This window comes from Brachycentrus maculatus, unplaced genomic scaffold (genome assembly GCF_059751285.1).
Source record: "Brachycentrus maculatus isolate JH-2025_06_01 unplaced genomic scaffold, ASM5975128v1 h1tg000258l, whole genome shotgun sequence".
NCBI classification, from domain to species: Eukaryota; Metazoa; Arthropoda; class Insecta; order Trichoptera; family Brachycentridae; genus Brachycentrus; species Brachycentrus maculatus.
The window spans coordinates 1,047,677-1,067,178 of NW_028281009.1; the positions used below are offsets into that span (position 1 = coordinate 1,047,677).

Genomic DNA, 19,502 nt, shown 5'->3' on the forward strand with positions numbered 1-19,502 from the left:
TCGAACCCGGGACCTCCAGAACGGTAGCTGAGCGTGCTGACCATTACACCACGGAGGCGGACGAATAAAAAAAACATAACGAATAAAATAACAACAATGTAATTTTTTCCACTTGAATTTCAAATTCATATTTTAAATAGTAATGTTTTTAATAACAACTAAATAAAAATAACAACTACTTCTGTATTTTTTTCCACGTGAATTTTATTTGACCAGTCTGATGAAACCCGGTTGCTGGTCGAATAAAATTCATGTGGAAAAAATTACATAGTTGTTATTTTATTCTACTCTCCTTATCACTCATCGTTCACTTTGTGTAAAAGTGGTATTACACAAAGTGAACGATAAATGATAAGGATAGTGTTAAAAACATTACTATTTTTAATATGAAATTATTTACTATCCGGTCTTCAGGAATCGAAAAAAAGGAAATAAATAGAAGAAAATATATGATCAAACTACTAAAAAACAATACTATAGGTTAGAACCTATTTTTTTAGCACGCAATAACCTTATACTTAGTTGATGTAAAGTCTAGCCATACGCAACGTGATATAAATCTTGAATCGATCAATAGAAAACCAAGTACCAAAATTTAAGTGTGTCCAAATACTTGTTCACAAAAGGATTATCGCCGATTACAGGAGTTATTTTCATATTATTTTTGACATCTCATCAAAGATGAAGAAGAATATACATACTAATAAAAGAGTTTCTGCTCAATAAAAAGCTTTTGATCTCACCAATAGATGTCTCTAGTGAAGTTCTAGTGATTCAAGAATAATGTTTCAAAATTGGTTCATATATATAGAACTTCCAAGAATTTGAGTAGTGTGGTTGTCAATAATGGGTAGAATTGGTGAATGTTACACGTGTGTAAAGTGATCACTTAAACCAGCCTATGACGGTCGCCAGCCCCGTAAATGCCCACACTTCCATATTCTTCTACATCTTTGATGAGATGTCAAAAAATTATATAAATTTTCGTTTAAAATCTCGGCGTCTGCGTTGGCTTCGAATATTTTGACACATTGCTCTAGAGCGGCAGTAATTTATTAGAGAATATTATTTTTATAACTGGATGTGGGATATGATACAGGGTGGTAGGAATCGCCCTAATATTTTTTGCAAGGATTTTTTATACCATGGTCAAATTTTAAAAGCAATCGTGAATACGCGCAATAGTATGATGTATTCTGTCATGACTAACACATTTTTTGTCGTACGAGAGACGCACGAGCCGCGCGTGTTAATTTCAAATCACAGGGCAGACGATATGCAGAAGAAGAAAAAAAAACTACCTCGCTTTAGGATGACAGTCATTTCCGGCGAGCACTCGAACGTACTATAGTGCACTCCCGATTTTCCGGGATGGACGGTGAAAAAAATCGAGTAAACAAAGAGTCGCAGAATTCTATAATGTTTGACTCAAGTGTCCCGGATAATCCGCTCTCCGTTTAACCCGACCCCGGAAAATTGAGAGCGTATTGCACTAGAACAATTACTAAATGCCCGCAAATTGGTAGACGCAGCCTGCGGCGGAGAAGACGGTTACTTGCGTACCTGTCTGGTGGAAGAGGTAAAAAGGCAACATCTGCCCCAGTCGAGACATAATGAACGATATCGATGAGCGGCTGTGCAAAGGTCGACGATCTGCGCGAGATATTGCGACTACTACATTAGAAATACACGTGGGTCGTTCCGGACCTTATGGGCGTTTGTGCACTACACGGAATTTCACCGTCCGGCACTTCAATCAGCGTTTTAAAACGATGATTGGCTTGTGCTTTTGTCCATCTTTCTTCGGATCGGAGCTCTTGATCGGTGCGTGAACACGTTGCGCGCTAAACTGTCGTAGTCGCTTTCATTTTTCAAAACCGGACTGCCGGACGGTGAAATTCTGATAAGTGGACAAGCGCCCTATGGGCGTTTGTGCACTACACGGAATTTTACCGTCCGGCACTTCAGTTAGCGTGATAAAACGATGATTCGTTTGGATTGACTTGTGCTTTTGTCCATATTTCTTCGGATCGGTGCTCTTGATCGATGCGTGAACACGCTGCGCTTAAATTCGATCACGCTAAACTGTCGTAGTCGCTTTCATTTTTCAAAACCGGACTGCCGGACGGTAAAATTCCGTGTAGTACACAAGCGCTCTATGACCGTTTCAAATGCATTGATCGAGTGACCGGATCCCAATTTCGAGTGGATCGCGTTCACTCACACCGTTCACTGATTGACTCGCTGATTAATCGATTCGCCGATTTACTCATTTTGGGCAACAACAAAAAAAATGGCACGGTTTCGATGAAATTCCTATTTCTTTTATTGTTCGTCGTTCATAGACCGTAGACATTAACAAATAGAGCCGCCAATAATTTACCAATGTTACCAATATTAAAATAAGTCCATCGTTTCAGTGACGTCATTCATTACCAACTTACGAAAACAACGTATTTACGAAGGCGAATTTTCCACAAGAAAATGATAAATGAAAATATTGATTATATCGGCTGTTATAAACACAAAACGAGTCTAATACAATCCTTTATAGGTTCTTTTTGTTCTTCCTCATCTTGTTGTAGGCCTTGTGGCTTTTTAAGAGGGATTAGCCTCCTGCTATGTCGATTCCCAGCTATCGACTCAAGTATCGACCTTTATAGGTTGAGTATGTAAAATTAGATATTCCTCCCGTCTGACAATAATCCATTACATATCTATGTGGAGTCCCCCCTTTGCTGATTTCCAGGTATGCGTTTGAAAAGACCACGTGTGCGAAATTCCTCAAAAGTGAACTCGGGGTGCTATTAATAGCGGCGATTCAATGCACGGCGCACGCATAAACTATTCAGGGTTATTCCGCTGAACAAATCATCGGCGTCATGGCGGTGGTAATATTGTAAAAGAAAAATACTTGGTTACCGTACTGGAGGTCCCGGGTTCGATTCCGAGGGGGGGTCAAATAAATATATATGATTTATTCACTCTATTTTTTTTCAATATTACCCTGAACTGGTATCTGAAGCGGAGGGCTGATCACCTTTCCTTCGTGTGTTAACGATCAAGATAACACTGCGTTTTTATGCTGCAGTGCCCTAAGCACCATCAGGGTGCTGATAAGGATTTGAAGAAGAAGAAGAATTTCTTTACTACTGTGTGTTAACATTTAGTTTTTACATCAAAATGTATAGCATGATAAACTGTTAAATTTTAATGTAATTTTTGTGTAACCATCGGGTGCGGATGAGGGTTTGAAGACGATGAAGACACTGATGCAAATCAATTGCATCAACAATAAGCACTACGAGAAGAAAAAATAAATTATTTGACATCTCTTTATATGAATTTATTTAGATATGTATTCATTAAACACTCAAATGGGGAGGGACGCTACAAGGGATGCAAATGTTTGGAAATCTCATTTGCATGAATTGTCTGGCTCAAATGATCGGCCTGGGGGTGGTGGTGGGGGATGGGGTGTGTGGTTGGAGGAGTGAGAAGGTTGATAGCTAGCTAAAAAGGGTATACATATATCTAGCCAATATAACTGGCTAAAATAACCAACTGTGTACCGTAGAACGGGGCTACTTGAACTTTGATGTGTTACTTGAGCCCAGTACAAAAAAAGATTTAAATCTGTAATTGGTCTACAATAATGAACGTATCGACATGATTAATTGTTTCTCCAACAAGTGACACTTATTGTCACATTATTTTGTAACATCTCATAAAGAATATGGAAGTCTGGGCATTTACGGGGCTGACGACCGTCATAGGCTGCTTTAAGTGATCACTTTACACACGTGTAACATTCACCAATTCTACCCATTATTGACAACCACACTACTCAAATTCTTGGAAGTTCTATATATATGAACCAATTTAGAAACCTTGTTCTTGAATCACTAGAACTTCACTAGAGACATCTATTGGTGAGATATAAAGAAGCTTTATTAACTTATTTATTTATTTATTTTATTTATTTACTTATTGTCACAATACTTCGATCGATACCGCAATCCAAATATTCTACGGTACAGGTTTTCGTTCTGAATATGATTAAAAGTTGTTGGTTTTTTTCCATTATAAATGCGTTCAACTTCATCACTAGCCCAGATAAAAGACGTTTCTCTTTTTCTTCATTGCATTGCATCTGGATGGGCAATGTTTGTGGTTGTAATTACTGATGATATGATTTTCGCCATTATTTATTAGAACTGAACAGCACTGTTAAAGTACACGAATTTTACTCACTGCCGATATCTAAACGCCATTCATCTGTTATTTTTTGACATCTCAAAATAGATGAAGAAGAATATGGAGGTCTGGGCATTTACGGGGCTTACGATTGTCATAGACTGGTTTAAGTGATCACTTTACACACGTGTAGCATTCACCAATTCTACTCATGATTGCCAACCACACTATTGACAACCACATATGACCCTAATGAGTATATTAATTAGTGTTGGAGTTGATGAAAAAACCATCCGACAACAATGTAACAAGAATATGATCAACGCCGAGGTTTTTTACTATGTTTATGAATGGTAAAACATTATGTTTACATTGTAACTTACAACATAACTAGTTGACGATCAAACATAAATAAACTGTGATACAGCAAACAGGTGTTTGTACTGTAATGATGCCAAACAGACTGCGCCATGAGACTGCATTTGAGTATCAAAGCAACAAAATCTAATGCAATTTCATAGAATCTCAATACTACTGCGTAATACAGAGACAGCACTTAGCGGGATCATATGCGCAAGCAGAAGCGTGCATTCTATATAGGCAGAAAAGCAGTGCCTACCCTGGATTACTCGCGTTCCATATAAACACGACCAGTGCCTACCCTGGATTACTCGCGTTCCATATAAACACGACCAGTGCCTACCCTGGATTACTCGCGTTCTATATAAACACGACCAGTGCCTACTATGCTTTACTAAGTATTGCCTACCTTATCTTACTACCCAACTCTACTGCCTACTCTGATTAAAAACTTTGTGCACGCTACTGTGCACAAGGGAGTATATACGGCGAAATCATGCATGCGTTAAGTTAAATATTTAATTTCAACATAGTTGACTTAGTAAAAATAACATTGCAATTTATAAATGTACGAATCATAATGATAAAAAGTAATGATGCTATTCAGTAAAAGTTATCTGCTTAGGAATCACTTACTGGAATAGGTACTAAATGCTTTTTTGTGTGAAATAAAAAGGAAACATGCTGTGATATAGAGATTGGAAAATAATGTTTTTCACTGTCAATACTATTGATTTACTTTACTTTTTCTAAATTGCTTAAGTCCAAATCATCAATTGTCATCTCAGACCCTAAAAAATTGAAAAATGAAATATTAGAGGTAAGAAATAGGATGCTTCTGACCTTGCTGAAGTAGCCGACCGTGTGACAGCCATCGGAGTCCGCCAGGGTCATGACGTAGAAGAGAAAGGGTTCTACATCGTAGTACAGGGTCTTGTGGTCGAGGAAGAACTTGGCGAGCAAACACAACTGTTGGCAGTACTGTTTGTGTCGTCTTCCATCCACCTGCCACACCCCTAAACTACCCTTCCTGTATACCTGTAAAAAAAATGTAATAAATAAATTTATCAAACATAATTTATATAAAAATTACGTAAGAGTTCAAAAAATTGTGAGCTATAAATTAGCCTTAGGTTTGTAAATATGGATTAGGTTCAATATAAAATGAGTGTTACAGTAATTTTTTAAAGTTTGAATAGAGGAAGCCTGATTTACTTTTAAAGAGACCACAAATTTTTACTGAAACCATGAGCCGAGTTATACTGATTTTATTTATTGATTTGGCGTTGAATTTGTAGAACTCCATTTTAATTTATGTATTAATTTTTTAATTAAACACAGATATTTGAGTGTACTAAGTTGTATTTTATTAAAAAACACATAAAAATCAATAAGTAGGGTGGTTAAGCAGAAACTCTTTCAATTGTATGTGAGGTCCGAATCCTGGATTATAATCACATACGTGAGGAGTGAAGTGTACTAACCTCGTCACCGGGTGGATGTCTCCAAACGCACTTGGCTTTGTGCCTCGCGATCCCGGCTCCCGTCTTGTGGTGGTTGAGGCAGAACTCGCACAGGTATATCTGGGGCAACCTCGCCGCGTCAGGGGGGTAGGGGGATTGGTACCACGCCTCCATGCAGTACTTGCCCATACACACGTATCTGAAAATATTCAATTATACGAAATGCTCTACAATTCTAATACAGTGAAACCTCTATCTATCGTTCCTCTATAATCGTTTTCCCGGATGTGTCGTTTATTTCTTCTACCCCAAATTAATTTCATACAAAAATAGATCGCATCGATCATTTCTATCCACCATTTTACCGCATTCATTGTTTAAATTACGCTGCATATTTGATGTAATTTGTCTGTTTTTTTTTTTTTTACATTTATTAAAAATTTTCTCAATTTTGTTACATTCGACGACAATATTCCTATGTATGGGATACAGACTATCGAAAGCTTGTGTGATGGATACAGCAGAAGAGGTCTGAAGATCTTTTGGTTCTGTTCAACATTGTAATTTTTTTTTAATAAATACATTATTTACATTCAAAATTTATATTCTTAAAATTTCAACCTAACAATGGTTATGCAGATTGGGAGGACGGTATCTTGACTCAATCGAATGTCCTTGTGTATTGACTTCTTTATCCCGCATTAATTGTTTTCCCGCATTCATAGTTTATTTCAATAGGTCCCTTTAAAAACGATAGATAGAGGTTTCACCGTATTTACTTGAAATCCCTTTTTGCAAATCCAGACTAGCGCAAAGACACTTATTTTTCATAGCTCCAAAACTGTTTAATTCATTCCGCAAAGACTGTATGTTAGACCAGTGTTCCGCAAACTTTTTTTATTCAAGGTACACCTACCAAATTAAGAAATTTCAGAGGTGCATTTTTACTATATGTATTATGGTAACATATTTAACATTATGTTTAATGCAAGCCTACTTAACTGAGCACAGGCAATCAAAATTCGGAACAATTGTATTATTTTCACAAAACTAGACTTTTTTCCGCGGCACACCAACTAATCACCACGGTACACCGGTGTGCCGCGGCATACACTTTGCGGAACAATGTGTTAGACATTAATTACCTGAGTTAGATTTCAATTTACAATGATACTTAAATTATTTATTGAAAAAACAGATCTAAATTCCTTTTTCTTTTAAACTTTTAACTCATATAGTATAAACATATTAGCTAACTTTTTTCATTTTCATCTTTTTGATTTTTTGTTTTCTATTGAAATCAAATATTTGTAGTTTATGTTGGCACTTTTAATCTCATTTTATTTCTGATAATATATACTGTATTCTTGCTTCCAGTGCCCTTTACTATAATCTAAAACATAATGTATACCCACACACAGGCCATGCCTTAGTGGGATCTTTTTTTTTGTATTATTGCTTTTTTTGTATTTTTAATTATATTATATTGTGAAATGCAAAATAATTTTTTTTTTAAATTCTAATATTATTTTTTCCATCGACCCTTCTCGCACCTTTGGGGCATAGGCCACTGTATCAAATTAATATGGTTTTAACATAGTCATTAACGCTATTAAGGCAATGTGCCAGTCCTACAGTATATATTAAATAAATATCACAGCGGAAATGAGTGTGGAACTAAAAAACAAAGATCTTTTCTCACTAAAACTGATATATTGTCTTTAATTTGAATATTTTTTGCAGATACTTTGAGGCAGATTTTATAAAACTTTATAAAATAAAACAAAAATTTAGTTTTTTACAATTTTTATTTTTTGTACTTTTCTCCCACCGGACGAGAACCTTCTCATCTTCATGGATGGATATGTACCTCAAGGATGGATATGTAGTGCATATCCATTCCTGAAGATGACAAGGTTTTTGTCGAAACCGGTTGGAGAAAAGAAACAAAAATATATGTGGTTAAAAACAATGCTTTGGTTTTATTTTATGAATAATAATAAAATAATAAAACCCTTATCCGCACCCAATGGTGCATAGGGCACTGCGTCATATAAACACAGTGTTATCTTGATCGTTTACACATGAAGGAAAGGTGATTAGCCCTCCGCTTCAGGTACCAGTCCAGGGTAATATTAAATAAATATTACAGTGAAAAAATCACTTATATTTATTTTACCCCCTTTGGGAATCGAACCCGGAACCTCCAGAACGGTAGCCGAGCGTGCTGACCATTACACTACGGAGGCGGACGAATATTTATGAATTTATGAATAATCCATAAAATTCTCTAACCTCACCGGATAGTAAAAAAACATTGTAATTTAACTATGAAAAGAAATTTATTTACTTACAATCCCAAAATTACACATTAGTTTATTCATACATAAACATATGTTTTATAGATATTATTTAAAGATATCTTATAATCCTTAATTTAAAAAATAATAATCGTAAAACTACATTACCTGGTTCCCTTGGAGGGGGGCATGTTTTCGAGTTCAGCCTCTATCCGATAAGCGGCGGTGGCCTGCGCCTCCCTAAAGAGGGCAAGGTCATAGTCAGGTACAAACCCCTCCAGAATAGGCTCCCTCTCCTCGTTGTGTTTCCTCTCGGGCGACGTGTGGGCGGGTGGTTTCCATTTGGATCGCATTTCCTGGACACATCATATTTCCATTTCAACGAGAGCTTTACTAATAATGATAACTCCAAAACTAATTGAACACTAGTAATAGTTATTTATTGATTTGGCATTTAGCTTGTACAACTCCATTTTAATTTATGTATTAAATGTTAAATCAAACACAGATTTTGAGTCTACTAAGTTATATTTTATTAAAAAAAAAAAAAAAAAACATAAAAATCAATATTGTGATACATAATTGTTTCGCCTAGTTATAGAATTTTCAAACGGATGTTTGCTTTCATTTGAAAATGCCGAACTAGGCGAAACAACTGTCACAATATTGATTTTCATGTGTTTTTTTTTCAAACAATTAAATACAACTTAGAATCAAAAATCTGTGTTCGATTTAACATTTAATACATAAACTAGTAGCAGTACTTCTGGTTATCTGGAGTCACATTGATGTCACCACCACTTTATATATTTTCACCCCTGGGAATCGAACCCGGGACCTCCAGCATGGCAGCTAAACACGCTAACCAATACGCCACGGAGGCGGACGTGTATACCATTTTAATGACACACAAATCACGAAGAGTTTAATGTCGCCCTATGAGAGTTTGGAATTAGGAATTGATATTATAGACCAATTCGGATGGGTAAATTCCGCAAAGATGAATAAAATGATTAAAATCGATGGGCAGTGACCAACCTTTAGTTTGAGCTGATACGCTTGGTGCTCGAGGTTAGGCTGGTGGGTGCGTCGCGCCGCCAGCGCGGTCTGCGCTCTCCGACGCGCATCCACCGCCTGCCGAGAGCGCACGCATCGCTCCATGCACTCCTCGGGGGTCGTGTTGTGGTACGTGGGACACGCCTCTATCGTGAAGTGTTTCGGCAGCTTCCCACCTAGCGAGGTTTCACAATAACGCATATAATAGACATAAGGACTCGAGACAAGCTTGTTATTTATTGTTTCGGCATTCACTTTATGGTAAGACACAATTAAATTAGATTTAAATTTCGTACTAATATTTCTTGGTGGAACTGCATTTTATAGAATAAAATAACTATGTAATTTTATTCTACATAATTAAATTATAAGTGAAACACTTGTTCACAACATTTTGAGTGTGTCCAAATGCTTGTTCACAAAATCAGGATTATCTCCAATTACAGGAGTTTATTTCATATTATTTTTTGACATCTCATCAATAGATGTCTCTAGTGAGGTTCTAGTGATTCAAGAATAATGTTTCAAAATTGGTTCATATATATAGAACTTTCAAGAATTTGAGTAGTGTGGTTGTCAATAATGGGTAGAATTGGTGAATGTTACACGTGTGTAAAGTAATCACTTAAACCAGCCTATGACGGTCGTCAGCCCCGTAAATTTCCAGACCTCCATATTCTTCTTCATCTTTGATGAGATGTCAAAAAATAATATGAAACACTCGTTTTTTACCACTTGAGTAATATATTACTAGTTTTTTGTTTCCAAATGTGTTATCCATTGGAAATGTTTCAAATTTAGCGTTTTAATGGAGAGATTTATGTTACAATGTGAACAAATATGATTCAAGTTACTTAGATGTCCTTTTGAGTCACAGCCCGGGAGTGGGCAGCGTAGCTCCTGTCCCTTCTCCAGGTCCTGTCGGGCGCTCCGCTCTCCCCCGGTGGCCACGGGGGCCCCAAACAGCCCCATGCCCCCCCGCCCCTTCACGGGACACAACAGCGCAGGGGGGCCCTTGGATGAAACTGTAGCTCTTTTGACAGGGCTCTTTGACGATGATCTGAAAAAGGAAGGAAATTATTTAAGGTGACAAATTTATTTATCTGGATAATTTTTGAACAAGTCGATTACTGAAATCATAATTTTGTTCGGAGTGATTTTTATTTTACATTAAAATATTTTACTTTTTGTCACAATATTAAAGGTTAATAAAAAATTGCAATAATTGAAAAAAGAACTTGATTATTTTTTCTTTAATGGTGACATCTTCTGAGGTTCGCCTCCCCTCATACCTGATTTAAGATTTCACCTACTGGCATGCTATAAATATTGCAATATGACAGTGATACTTAATATATAACTCAATAATGGCTATAACACTCCAGCAGGGTGAAAAGCCATAAAAAAGATACTCAATAATAAAAAATTACCCGAGGACTTAGGATTTACAAGCACATGTTCATTATTATTTAATGAATTCCCCAATCAAAACCTTTCACACAAATTTTGACTGTTTACTCCGAGAGTTGAAAAATATAAATACAGGTAACCCCTGTTTTCGAGTGCGGATTCCTTATAATACGCTATTTTAAACACTTGTCCGGCTTCGATACATTCCAGGAATCTTCCTTATGTGTGAGCTATCTTTCTATCTCGTTTCTTCAACTGTCCAATACCACTTCCATCTTACAGCCTATGGATTTAGGCACAATAGCAATATTCAAAGAAACTGATGAAAGCGATAGAGATGCCATGCGGGTTTGGTGGAAACAATTTGATATTATGAAAGCTTTTAGAAACATCAACGAAGCGTGGAATGAAGGCATCTTGGAGGTAATCTTGTATGCATGGCGTTTGGAAAAGGTTGTTCAGAGAAATTGATCGAATGAATTACGAAAATGATATTCAAAATATCTTCGAAGATATTAGTTTAATAGCTGATTCCGGAGCCATAGAAGATATTGATGTAGATGATATTCAGACTCTATTAAAATCACACAGCGAACCCTAACTAATGAAGTGGTTCTGAAAATGGATCTTCAGAAAATGGCGTTTCGACACCTGCTCCCGTGCGAAAATCAAGTGATAGAATAATCGAAAAGGCCCTTTGTCTTCACAATCAGTGCATGCAGTTGTTGGAAGAAAATGACGAAGGTTATGAGCGATGTGCTGTAAAGCGTGGTTGTAATGGATTTTTTACTGTTATAGACAAGTTTTACACAATAAACGTATGGAGGCTTAAAAATTAACTAACTAACCATCACTTCTCCGCAGGGGTAGGCAGAGAGAATAGAACGCCACACCACTCTGTCCTTGCAAACATTCTTCGCCTCTTCCACGTTCATGCATCTCCTCATACATACCCGCCGATTGTTTCGACTCCTAACCTGACCACTTTCAAGTATTTGGCATACTTGATCGTGCCTAGTTTTTTTCGGTCTTCCTCTGCTCCTTTTTCCAATTACATTCGACTCAAAAATTTGTTTTACCGTACTTTCCTCACTTATTCGTTCTACATGTCCAAACCATCTCAACACACCTTTCTTAATTTTATCGATAATGCTTGCTTCAGCTTTGCATTCCTTCCTTATTTCACTATTCGAACATCTATCATACATCGTTTTGTCTTTTGTTTCTTCTGAGAGATCGCATTTCGACTGCATTCAGTCTACTTTCATCCTTCTTTTGCCAATTCCATGTTTCACTTCCATACATTAGGGTATGGAGGCCAAACAATTATATTTTATATAACATTGTTAGTTCATATTTATTTTTTTAAAAATGTCTTTAGAATCTTCAAATGTTTTTTTGTAATCCTCTGTTGATTGCGGAATTTTGCTTATCACAGCCATTGGAACGCATCTCACGCAACCAACAGGGGTTTACTTGTATAAACAGTTTTACAAATACTACAAAATATTCAAATATGTGAAGTCAGCAGTTCAGCACATCCCGCAGGTAGTATAAAGGAGCAGCAGAAAGTAGCGAGACACTCCGTTTGTTAGTAATATTACACATACATATCCATGTGTATGTATGTGTGTGTAAATAAGCGGATATTTAGCAAGTCTACAATACAGAGTGAAATTCTTTCTAGAGGTATTCAAGTAAGTATTTGTTTTGTCACCCTTGAAGGTAAATAGACCGCCTCCATAGTGTAATGGTCAGCACGCTCGGCTACCATTCAAATAAAATAAAAGTTTTTTTCACTAACTAACTGACCATCACGCCGCTTCACTGCAGGGGTAGGCAGAGAGAATAGAACGCCACACCATTCTGTCTTTGCAAACATTCCTCGCCTCTTCCACATTCATGCATCTCCTCATACACACCCGTTGATTGTTTCGAATCCTAACCTGACCGCTTTCAAGTATTTGGCATACCTGATCAAGCCAAGTTTTTCTCAGTCTTCCTCTGCTCCTGTTTTCACTATAATGTTTATTCAATATTACTCTGGACTGGTAGCTGAAGCAGAGGGCTGATCACCTTTCCTTAATGTGTTTATATGATGCAGTGCCCTATGCACCATTGGGGTGCAGATAAGGGTTTGAAGATAAAGATGAAGGTAAATAATATTGTAGTTACAGTGCATAATATACCTTTTGGCAGGTCCAGTTTCAGTGTCTGAATCCGTGTCACTATTGGCCGCCCGACCCATAACATGCCGCGACTTTCTCGCACTCGCAGAGCGAGTCAGCTTCCGAGTTACATGGCCTCCAGACACGCTGTTTGCTGTTGAATTGTTAGTCACCGACTTATTTTCTGTGTCCGAATCCACGATTAATACAGAAGCCGGCTCTTTCGTGGGCGTATTCTGAAAAAAGTTAAAAACAAACATTATTGCATTCAATATTCATAATTCCTTGTCGTAATATGAAATATCTAGTCTCTTAAAGAAAAGAGCCGCCTTGTCTTGTCTGCCTCCGTAGCATAATGGTTAGCGCACTCGGCCACTGTTCTGGAGGTCCCGGGTTCGATTCCCAGAGGGGGGGTCTAATAAATATAAGTGATTTTTTCACTCTAATATTTATTGGATATTACCCTGGACTGGTACCTGAAGCGGAGGGCTGATCCCCTTTCCTTCGTGTGTTAACGATCAAGATAACACTGCGTTTATATGATGCAGTGCCCTATGCACCATTGGGGTGCGGATAAGGGTTCAAATGAATGAATGAAAATGAAATAAAGAGAAGATAATCATTGAAGGTGGTGGTGTGGTTCTTATGGCGACACTCCTAGCACAAGATACAAAATACATATATATATGAGTAGTCCACTTGGAAAAGTTTTTTAGCCAATCTTCTACCGATTTGAGCTTTTTTCATTCGATTTTATTCCTAACTTAATGAGTTTTGGCAGATTATGTTAATTTTCTCCCTACTAGGCGCCATTTGCAAAAAAAACTTAACTATTTTTTAACATAACGTGGTTTGCAAGTAGACTACTCTAGTAGTTCTAATGACATACATAAATATCTCAATTCAATACTATCTTAAGGTAAGCCTTAATGGCTGGTATTTGAAAATGTCAATCAAGTTGGACCCTAAGGGCGTTTGTCCACTACACGGGATTTCACCGTCCGGCATTCCGATTTTTAAAAATGAAAACGGCTATGACAGTTTAGCGTGATCGAATTTACGGGCAACGTGTTCAAGCGCGGATCAAGAGCTCCAATCTGAAGAAAGATGGGCAAAAGCACAAGCCAATTGTCGTTTTAAAATGCTAACTGATGTGCCGGACGGTAAAATTACACGGAATTACACTGAATTCCGGGTAGTGGACAAGCGCCCTAATTCCAATACTAATGACACAAAACTACATAATTTGGTGTTTTGGCATTGTAAGAATGAATTTAAATATCTACTCTTTATTGAACAAACTACCCAATCAGGTATTGATCTCTTTTCCCAGATTTTTCATTTTTCTCAAATCGTTTCAAGTGAACAAAAATGCACAGTAAATAAATATATTATATTAAAAATGATTGTTTTATCATGTTTTCCTTTATTCTCACATAATATGTGTAGCAAACACTTTATATTGATGCGGCGTTATCTCTTATGTTCACGCCCAGGGTTCCAGTTCAAGGTAATAAATTAATCTGCTAACTACATTTAATTGCAGCATATTCAGAAATGCTGCTACATATTATGCCAATAATTATTTATAAATACAATTAAATTGTCACCAAACATCACATGCAGTTGACGGATGATAATGCATATCTTCATTCCTTATACGGACAGTAGATAAGGGAGTGGTCAGGATAGGAGTGCAAAGGGAATACCTAGAATTCATAAATATAGAACTGATAAATTAATCAACAAATAAATAAATTAAAAAAAAAAAATATATACTCGTACAGAGCCCATTTATTTTAGTATTAATACAGCAAACCCCCGTATAACGTTGAGATAGGTACTGCGTTATCAAAGGGAAGGTTATAATGTTTTTAATTTTTTTCAGTCTTTTCCGTTGATAAACCTGTTAACCGGGCGTTCCGCTGTCCAATTACGCAACTTGTAACGGGCGCGAATACTGATTCACTCCGTGTCTTAAATTCATGTCGAGACATGAATCGATGACTGATACCTTTATTGTCCAATAAATATACGTCCATATATATAATATAATAAACATATATTTCAAGAACGTATTCATGTCCTTCCTGTACCGGATATTGTTTGCGTTGGACGTATTTATGCATCCCGCCCGGTTAACAGGTTAAAATGTAGAAATGCAATTTTACAAATTAACCCCTTTTAACATTCCCTCTGATAATGCGGTACCTATCGCAACATTATAGGGGGGTTTACTGTAATTTATTACACAATATTATTATGTAACATTAGGGCAACAATACCCCTCGTAAGCATTAATAAAAAATAAAAATTAATTTTACTTTGTAAATACCGCTATTTCTTCAAATCTATTGTGATGCGTGTTTTGATGCATTCCGCACCATATTTAAACACCGTGAAATTCAAAATTTTTAAGAAACAATGGTATTTAAGCAAAGCAAGCAAGCAAAACTTCAATTAAAAACAAATAAATATTACCACAGAGTGACTGCCGAATCAATTAATGAAATTAATAATTAAGTAAAAATATAAGGTTTGGTTTGGGCGTTGGAACGAATGAGTGATGAAAGAACGGCAAAAAAAAATATGAAGCGAATATATTTGGAAAAAGAAGCAGAGGAAGACCGAGGAAAACAAGGCACGATCAGGTATGTCAAATATTTAAAAGTAGCCGGGTCAGGAGACGGAAAAATCAGTGGGTGTGTATAAGGAGATGCATAAATGTGGAGAGGCGAAGATTGTTTGCAAAATGTAGTGTGGCGTTGTATTCTCTCTACCTACCCCTGCGGGGAACCGGCGTAAAGGTTATTTAGTTATTTAGTAAACATATAAGATAAGTTACATTGCAATAGGGTACTATGGCTCGAAAAGAATATCAGATCTAACATATTCTACATTTTTTAAGATTTTCTTTTCTATTCACATAAATATATAAACAAAACGATAATTTCATCCATCATTTAAATTTTTTTATTAATAAAACAGCTTTAGCGTGAGTGACATATTGCATCATGTACGTGGATGTTTGGAAAATTATTACTAAAGCTGTTAACATAAACTGCCAACTACGAAATAACTCGTAGATTGCGTTCTTTGCTAGGACGTCGACTACGAGTTATCTCGTACTGTGTTTACTTGCAATATTCGTGCACCTACGATAAAATTTGTAATATATCAGTACTAGTATATAGATGGCTTCTAGTAAGAGAACAAAAAATCAATGCTGGCTTACGAGCACAGAAAAATTATTAACCGGATCCACGCGGCTCGCATAACCGTATGTGTTTTCATAAAACATTCCCAGTACGAGGCTGACATAACCGTTTGTGTTTTTACTTTACTCCAAGTTTCGAACCTCAGTTCAACATGGAGGGATTTTTTCATGGTAAAATAAAACGTCAATCCTTGGCCTTATGACATCTGTTGAAATATCTGACTAATAATTTGTAACATCACAAGGATAAATAAAATAACAGATCCCTGATTTTTCTTGTGGTCGGTAATTGGTCCTCGCCATAATCATGCCCTATATCTGTCTCACTCTCGCCGCTACGCATCGCCAGTGGGTAAGAGTGACACACGATGCGTGCTTTGATTTATTTATGTTATGATCTTATTTGTTTATATTACGATATATTTCAAGAATAATGTGACACGGAGTGTATTATAGAGTACCAAAAAGGCACAATGAATCCCATTGAACGTTTTTGTTTAGGAAAATAAATAGTTTCTTAACTAAATACATGATAAAAGTAATCATTTAAAAAACGGCGAAATACAGCTGCGCACGGGCGTCTGTTAGGAACAAAGTGAACGCGGTTAAAAGGTTAATAAATGAACAGAAAATATAATTGTGTACTATAATTAGAGTTTTTAATAAATAATATATAATATGATTAAATGAAATAAGTTTTTTAGACCCGAATTCTGAAAATCGCTGTGGCAGTCATGTTAAAAAGTTCAGCTCTTGCTTCAGTACTAAATGCTTAAAACTTCATAAAATAAAACCACTTTGATTTTAACCACTTTTTATTGTTACACTTTTTCCAACCGGTTTTGAAGTTGTTTTATTTTATAAAGTTTATAAAATGTGCCACAAAGTATCTGCGAAAAACATTTAAGAAAAAAATAAACTTAAAACTTCCCCTACCGCCCCTAAGTGCTGCACGGGGCACCACACCTGAATGACGCAGTGTTAATTTGGATTTTGTAAAAGCAGGGACATCAGTACTGCGCTTCAGATTTTTGGATCTAGTAGTGGATATACATGATGGGATACAGACAACGTAATGTTGAGGTACCGTAACCCGGGTAACATTCCCATTTATATTTGCGGTCAAAAAAGAATAAAGCCGGTATTTCAGCATTTAAAACTAATAAAAACACGAATACCGTGATACCTTAACGTATGAGTGTGCCCTAATTTATGAGTTTTGCGAGATATAATGCATCACTAGGTCAATTTTTTATTTGAGTTGCGAGCCAATATTATAGAATTACGAGAGAGCTGCGCGGTTCAGGTTCTCTTTATTCTAATAATTACATACGAGCCGCAGAGAATTTCTAATATCTTTAGTGTTCAAGGATCGAGTAGTAAAAATGTTTAGAACATGGGTGCAGTTTAATAACAAACTTCAAATTGAAAAACTTCAACATACCTTTTCAGTCTTCACAGGATCAACTTTGGTAGATTTATTTTTATTCAATTTGGCAGTTAAAATAGCCGCTCTCTTAGGCACTGGACTCTTTCTTAACACGGGGGGACTCTTGCGGGAGGAAGGCGGGCTTTTCCTGGATGTCGGAGGACTCTTTCTAGAAGCTAAAGGACTCTTTTTGGAAATCACGGGGCTGTTTCTCGAGGTCGCAGGACTCCTTCTAGATGAAGATGGGCTCTTTCTGGACGACGACGGGCTTTTCCTGGACGATGATGGACTTTTCCTGGAAGAGGAAGGGCTCTTTCTGGAAAACGACGGGCTCTTTCTAGAAGACGAGGGACTGTTTGGAGAAAGGTCACTCTTATACGAAGCGACACTCTTCCTGGATACAGAACTACTCTCACTGTCCGAGCTGGAAGTGGAAGCGGTGGACTCGCTGTTTGTGGAACTGCACGAGGATACGAAGGCCTTGGAAGGATACTTGCAATTTTTATCCTTGTCCGGTTTTTTCTTAACTGTCGGAGGGGCCTTAGAAATACTTCCGCGTTTCTGGCGAGGAGGCGGCTCACTCTCCTTGGGCTTCTCCGCCGGAGATGGGTTCTTTCCCTTCTCCGCTGCGGGTTCTGAACCTTTAGTTGAACGTCCTTTGGCTCTTCCCTGTGATGAAGGAATACTTTTGCCAGGTGGCTTTGGCTGACTGGCTTCCTCGGGTTCAGATTCCGAACTGTTATCTGGTGAAAATATACTTTTCTTCTTAAGAGGTTTTTTGACTTCCGGTTTACTAACAGGCGGAGCTTGTTTGGGGGGAGGAGCGCGGGGCGGGGGGCGCGGTGGCGCAGGCGGGCGGGTGGGTGGGCGCGAGTTCCGCTGAGTGACTGTAGAATTAGCCTTAGGCTTTGAAGGAGCCGAAGTACGTCTCTTCGGAGGAGAGGATTTGTTTTCTGTTTTAATTTGCACATCTTCTTCACTCGATGAAATGGATGGCTTTTTAGAGGGGGTTTTTACCGGTGTTTTATCTACTTTGGCTTTTGGCGCGGGTGTTTTTTCTTGAACTTTGTTGTTGGATATGGAAGGTTTAACGGGAGCTGTTTCGGTGCTGCGCCGTGGCGTGGGGCGCTTAGCGGGGGGCTCAGGGACAGCGATGGCAGGCAAAGCGGCCGGAGGGGGCGCGCCGTTCTGCGGTCGCGGAGACTCCTCGCTGCTGCTGGTGTCAGTATCGCTAGTGCTGCTGGCCGAACCGGAGCTGCTAGAAGAGCCCGAACTACTACTCGAGTCCGAGCTGGAGGCTGAGCTTGACTCCGTGCTGCTATTTCCCTGTCGAATTGTACATTCGCAGTTATAATAAACAATGACTACTTAACCTAGTATTTGACATGTCCGAAGGACGTGAAATGGCACATAATTTTAAGATAACTCAATACTATCCCATTACCTGCTTTTTAAGTGTCATGTTATTAAAAGGACTTCGAGAAATCAGCGTTTAACTTGACAAGTTTCTAAAAAAACGTAAACAGACACAGAGAGGACGCCATTAATTCTTTGACATTTTCATTAGTGTAGCCATACTCAGGGTAAAAGCTTGTTCATAAAAGTATTGTATTTTTTCTTCTAGTAACATTTTGCAATCCAAACAACCAAACATTATCCAAAAAAACAACTCGTGCCTACGTGTTTATTTTATTACATTTTTCATCCACTAGTGCAAAACAATATGAAAATTGGATATTTAACTTAACGTTTTTGCAAAAACTCAATGTTATTTTTATAATTGATAAATTTCTTATACAATGCGTATCCAATCGAATATTGTATTCTAATTTTATAAGCCGACGTCTTTTTATTACTCCCTTGGACTACTTCGGTGACAAAAGTATACATGTATTTGTACAT

General features: G+C 37.4%; 1 protein-coding gene across 1 annotated transcript in view; it reads right to left on the reverse strand.

Annotated features, from left to right (window-relative positions):
• chm (lysine acetyltransferase chameau) overlaps positions 1–19,170 on the reverse strand; it is a 107,393-nt gene extending 88,223 nt beyond the window's left edge. Inside the window, exons 1-8 of the mRNA XM_088265805.1 lie at positions 19,045–19,170; positions 17,616–18,926; positions 12,976–13,190; positions 10,231–10,436; positions 9,359–9,552; positions 8,489–8,676; positions 6,042–6,219; positions 5,401–5,595 (exon numbers count right to left, since the gene is read on the reverse strand). Of these exons, the coding sequence (XP_088121931.1) occupies positions 5,401–5,595; positions 6,042–6,219; positions 8,489–8,676; positions 9,359–9,552; positions 10,231–10,436; positions 12,976–13,190; positions 17,616–18,926; positions 19,045–19,062 (2,505 nt within the window). The 5' untranslated portion in view covers positions 19,063–19,170. The remainder of the gene's footprint in view (positions 1–5,400; positions 5,596–6,041; positions 6,220–8,488; positions 8,677–9,358; positions 9,553–10,230; positions 10,437–12,975; positions 13,191–17,615; positions 18,927–19,044) is intronic.
• Positions 19,171–19,502: the final 332 nt, after the last annotated feature.